We start from the raw sequence: 5,000 nt of genomic DNA, 5'->3' as shown, positions 1-5,000 counted from the left end.
GGGAGTACTGGAACAGCCCGTAGTAAGGGTTCAGCATCTCGTGGGACAGCAGATACAGCCACTCCCTGCACGGAGAGAGAGGGAACAGACAGACAGCACTGAGACACACCGTTCCCCCTCAGCAACATCTCAAACAGGGCCTCTCTCACTGCTGCTCTCTGGTCGCAAGAATCTGGCTCCTGGTTACACAGGCGCATTAACACATAGCTACCACCAGGGGGAAGACTTCCATCTTCAGATTCCTTCCTGCAGATCTTATCCAAGAGGAATCTAGTAGGGTTTTTAAAAATTTTGGATGAAGCATGCCGGCGCCGTACCTGGCCACCCCTCCGTAATCCAGCCCCTCCTCCCCCCTGAACTTCACCATCAGTCTCTTCCACAGGTCCTTCGGCCTCATCTTCATCACCTGGCGGTACGACTCCTGCGAGAGGGAACGCAGCGGAACGTCACAGAACGAAGCATCAGACAGAAAAAAAAAAAAACGCTCCAAACGAGAAACCGCTCTCCACCGCTGTCTTTGTTTCCCCAGGAGCTGAGAAGGCGCCTCAGGGCATTAAGACCAAACGCTGAGGATCGGGAGTTTCACATCTCCGAGGGCTTATCCCAGGCGGAAACACACAGAGCAAAAGCCCCCAAGGTTTTTGCAGGTCTGCCATCTTTCACGCAAAGTTTCCTCTAACTGGGAACATTTCCGCTCGAAAAAAAAAAAACATGGGGGCTCGTGTGAAAAAACCGCCGTTTCTGCAGGCGACGGCACGGCTGGGTCCCCTGGGGGGGGGGAAACGTGGCCGTTTGTGTGTCAGTTTACCGATCTGCCCCCCCCCCCTCCCCTCAGCCTGTGCCTGGGGGAGAGCAGCAGGAATGCGCCGGCAGCAGCACAGCCCGAGCCCAGTCCAGTGCGTTTCCCTTTAACTAACATGTGAAAAAATTACATAAGACCTCTTCTCTATTCAACTGACTTCCAGCTAAAAAAAAACTCTGAGTCTTTGCCTCTGAAAACACCCGTGTTACGGCCAGAAGGGTCTGCAGCTACCAAAGCTGCGCTCACGAATGGCACTTAGAGAAAGTTTTCCCCAGATATCAGCAGTTAGGGCTCAGTCTGCTCACCGCGTTCCCACACTCGCCGGTGCACACAGCCTCCCCCTCTCTGTGCGTCAGGGCCATGAACGCACGCTCGCTCTCATTAGTGGAATTAAATCATTCCTGCGTTTTTTTGGGGTTTTTTTTTCCTGTTTCCACCGCGTTTCCGCAGAACGGCTCGGGCTGGGACGTGTTTGGACCAGGGCTTCCCGAGCCCCCCCGGACTCCCAGCGCTCGCCATGGTCGAAACATTTTTTACTTTCCTGCGCAAGAACTACTCACAAAAGGGCCAGATTGGGCCACTCCCCCCCCCCCCCACCCCTCCACCCCCCCCCACCCCGGCGGGGCGATGAAGTAATATTTTTTATAGCTCAGCTTGTCCTGTGTGAAGTTATGAAGTTATGTCTGGCCTGGGCTCCCCGCCCCCCCCTCCCCCTCTCCCCCCTTCGCTGCTGAAATCATTCAGAAAGAATGTCCTCCTTCCTCAGGAGCAGAGCAGAGAGAGAGAGAGAGGGAGAGAGAGAGAGAGAGAGAGAGAGGGGGGGGGGCCTGGAGAAGAGGAGGTCTGGAGCTCAGGCCTAAATCAGCTCCCGCTCCCTCTCAGGTACCGCCGCTGCCCCGGGGCAGAGCCGCGGTCGCCATGACGACGGCGTGTCTGCCAGTCACTGCCGACGAGGCCCGCTGGGTGGCGCTCACACCCGATCACGTGACCCTGCAGCGGCGCTGCTGCCGCGCTGAGGCCTACAACCTTCACTTCAGGCAGGGGTGCACAACGAGGGCCAATCGGTTTCAGGATTCTGTGACAACATTCGCCAACATTTATTGAACTGGCCCAATCATATCTTGATCTGACGTGTATAAAGCACCAGCTACAGCCGCAGTCTGCCAGCTTATCCGAGATTTCACTGTGCTCGAGCACAGGAGTGAAGCAGCGTAGTTTATAGAGCTGTGAGAAATGGTAATCGGTTGGAACAAAAACCAGCGCGCGGATCAAATGGTAAATGGACTGCATTTATATAGCGCTTTTATCCAAAGCGCTTTACAATTGATGCCTCTCATTCGCCAGAGCAGTTAGGGGTTAGGGGTTAGGTGTCTTGCTCAAGGACACTTCGACATGCCCAGGGCGGGGTTTGAACCAGCAACCCTCCGACTGCCAGACAATCGGTCTTACCTCCTGAGCTATGTCGCCCCTGGGGGATCAGCCCTCCAGGACCGGAGTTGTGCACCCCTGACTTAAAGGCTGGAAAAAAAGGTCTGTCGGCAGGCAATACTGATCTAGTATGTGCTACGTGCCTCAAAAGCACACTATTATACATTCAAACACAGACCACACACACACACACAAAAGGAAAATGTTTCTCTCGCGTATACAGTAAGATGCTCATCTATAATCTCACAAGGCAAATGGGTACACGGCGTCATGCAGGTGGGCTGACCAGATGCGGATCCGTTAATATAATATTTACACCCCCTAATCAATAAGACGATCCCCGTGGTGACCATCAGTACCATTAATAACTGTCCAAGCCTTTTAAAAGGCAGCAGTGCAACCGCTACACTGCAGGAAGTAGAAGATGAAGAGGCTAAAACATGACAGTATTACTGTAGACGCATAAACCGGATTTACTGCAGCCTCTGCTCTTAACTCCACCAAATATGCATTAAACTGAACAAGTAATGTGCACACAAACTTGAGCTGTGCTTCAGGAAGGGAACTTTCTTTGTAGCGGATTTTATTTGCCAAGCTTGGGCGAGAAGGCATAATATTTTTTTTAAGACCGAGCTGTATAATAATCTGTAATTTTGTAATGAAATGAAATATTTGACCACTGCAACTGTATTTTTGGTGTCCTATAAACCCGTGAGGGTTGGGCACTTTGTGTGCATGACACGAAAACAAAAGGAAATCAATCAATCATGTACATTCTCATAACCTCTCCTACAAATTACACAAACTAACATGTCTGAGCAATTAAGGCCCGGGCACTGCCCAGGATAAATGGTGTGTGAGGAACTACAAAAACCTTGTAGAGTCCGGTGGTAACACACAGTTTTACCACCACACACAATCATATTAGCATTCCATCAGTGCTAACACAGTTTTGAAGTGCACTATCATATTAGTGTTCCATCAGTGCTAACACAGGTTTGAAGTGCACTATCATATTAGCATTCCATCAGAGATAACACAGTTTTGAAGTGTGCTATCATATTAGTATTCCATCAGTGATAACACAGTTTTGAAGTGCACTATCATATTAGCGTTCCATCAGTGCTAACACACGTGTGTGTGTGTGTGTGTGTGCGTGCGTGCGTGTGTGCGTGCGTGAGTGTGTGCGTGTGCGTGTACAGGTGCACACACTCCGGCGCGTTCCCCCGCGTTTCGGACGCTTTTTTTTTTTGTTTCCCCGGCGGCGCCGCTCACCTCGAAGATCTCCTCGCGGCACACCTCGATGCGGCAGTGCCCGGCCTGGGGCTGCTGCTGGGACAGCTCCTGCCGCAGGATCTTCAGCTTCTGCACCAGGTCCCGCTTGTACTTGGGCACGGTCAGGCACTCGGCCTCCTCGGGCAGCTGGCTGGGCGACAGCACCTGCTGCGGCGGCGGCTGCTCCTTCAGCTGGTTCTGCCGGCTGGAGAACGGAGAGAGACCAGGGGGCTTCAGCTCCTCAGCGCTAACAACCGCTAACCAGAGACCATGCTGCTACCTTCTTTTACAAATGGACACCCAGGGGCTTCAGCTCCTCAGCGCTAACAACCGCTAACCAGAGACCATGCTGCTACCTTCTTTTACAAATGGACACCCAGGGGCTTCAGCTCCTCACCGCTAACCACCGCTAACCAGAGACCATGCTGCTACCATCCATCCATCCATTATCTCTACCCGCTTATCCCACGCAGGGTCGCGGGGGGTGCTGGAGCCTATCCCAGCATGCATTGGGCGAGAGGCAGGAATACACCCTGGACAGGCTGCCAATGTATCGCAGGGCACACACACCATTCACTCACACACTCGTACCTATGGGCAATTTAGAGTCTCCAGTTAGCCTACCTGCATGTCTTTGGACTGTGGGAGGAAACCGGAGTACCCGGAGGAAACCCACACAGACACGGGGAGAACACCACGCCGCTACCTCCTTTCACAAACGGAAGCTAACGCTACAGTGAAGCTCAAACAGCAGGAGTGCAGAGCAATGGAGGTGTTCTCCAGAGATCAGGGTGGCATTTTTTAGAAGGAGAGTGGCGCGGGGGCTGGTGGCGGCATTGCGCCAGCGTGCCCACCCTAACGAGAGCGCCCGCTCGGACAGTGCCCACGCCAGCTAGCCCGCGGCCCTCGATGCCCTGGGCAGACTTCTCAAACTAAAACGCCCGTCCTCGGGCACCTTCGTGTGCCCGTCAGAGCCACCGGGCGTGCCCACGCCGGCCTGCGCCATGCCAACGTGCGCCACGCCAACCTGCCCGGGCTCAGCCTGGGTGGTCCCCCGAAAAGCCCGGTCGCGCAGAAAGAGAGTTTCCATTAGAGAGAGAGAGAGAGAGAGAGAGAGAGACGGTGCGGTAAACAGGCCCAGTGGGTGCAGGAACACCGAGCCCCCCACCTGAACAAAGGTGACTCCAGGACCGCCCCCCCCTCCCCCCCTTCTCGTCTGGGACCCGTCTGCACGTTCCCCCCCCTCTCCACGTCCACGGGAACAGCCTGTTATATTTGGCTTTCCAAACAGACGGGGCTCCAGTGTTTTAACAGCAGCCCCGTGTAATTAAGTCAGCCGCGATTTATTCTACTGGCAGTCGCCGGGTCCCTTCCGTGTCAAAGTGAGGGTAGCGTCAAGTTCAAAACCACTTCGGGGGAAGAAAAAGAGGAAAAAAAAAAAGTATTCTTTAACAAAACCGAGGAGAGTTGCTCTTGGCTGAAAACCCAGAGCAGT

At 53.8% G+C, this 5,000-nt stretch overlaps 1 protein-coding gene across 1 annotated transcript in view; it reads right to left on the bottom strand.

Moving 5' to 3' along the window:
• smurf2 (SMAD specific E3 ubiquitin protein ligase 2) overlaps positions 1–4,511 on the bottom strand; it is an 11,235-nt gene extending 6,724 nt beyond the window's left edge. Inside the window, exons 1-4 of the mRNA XM_035404268.1 lie at positions 4,430–4,511; positions 3,506–3,762; positions 318–421; positions 1–65 (exon numbers count right to left, since the gene is read on the bottom strand). The exon at positions 1–65 is cut by the window's left edge and continues 50 nt beyond it. Coding sequence (XP_035260159.1) covers positions 1–65; positions 318–421; positions 3,506–3,762; positions 4,430–4,511 — 508 coding nt within the window. The remainder of the gene's footprint in view (positions 66–317; positions 422–3,505; positions 3,763–4,429) is intronic.
• Positions 4,512–5,000: the final 489 nt, after the last annotated feature.

The sequence above is a fragment of the Anguilla anguilla genome, chromosome 2, assembly GCF_013347855.1.
Source record: "Anguilla anguilla isolate fAngAng1 chromosome 2, fAngAng1.pri, whole genome shotgun sequence".
Taxonomy (NCBI): Eukaryota; Metazoa; Chordata; class Actinopteri; order Anguilliformes; family Anguillidae; genus Anguilla; species Anguilla anguilla.
The sequence above is the reverse complement of the archived record's forward strand: the minus strand, read 5'-3'. Positions and strand labels throughout refer to the sequence as shown.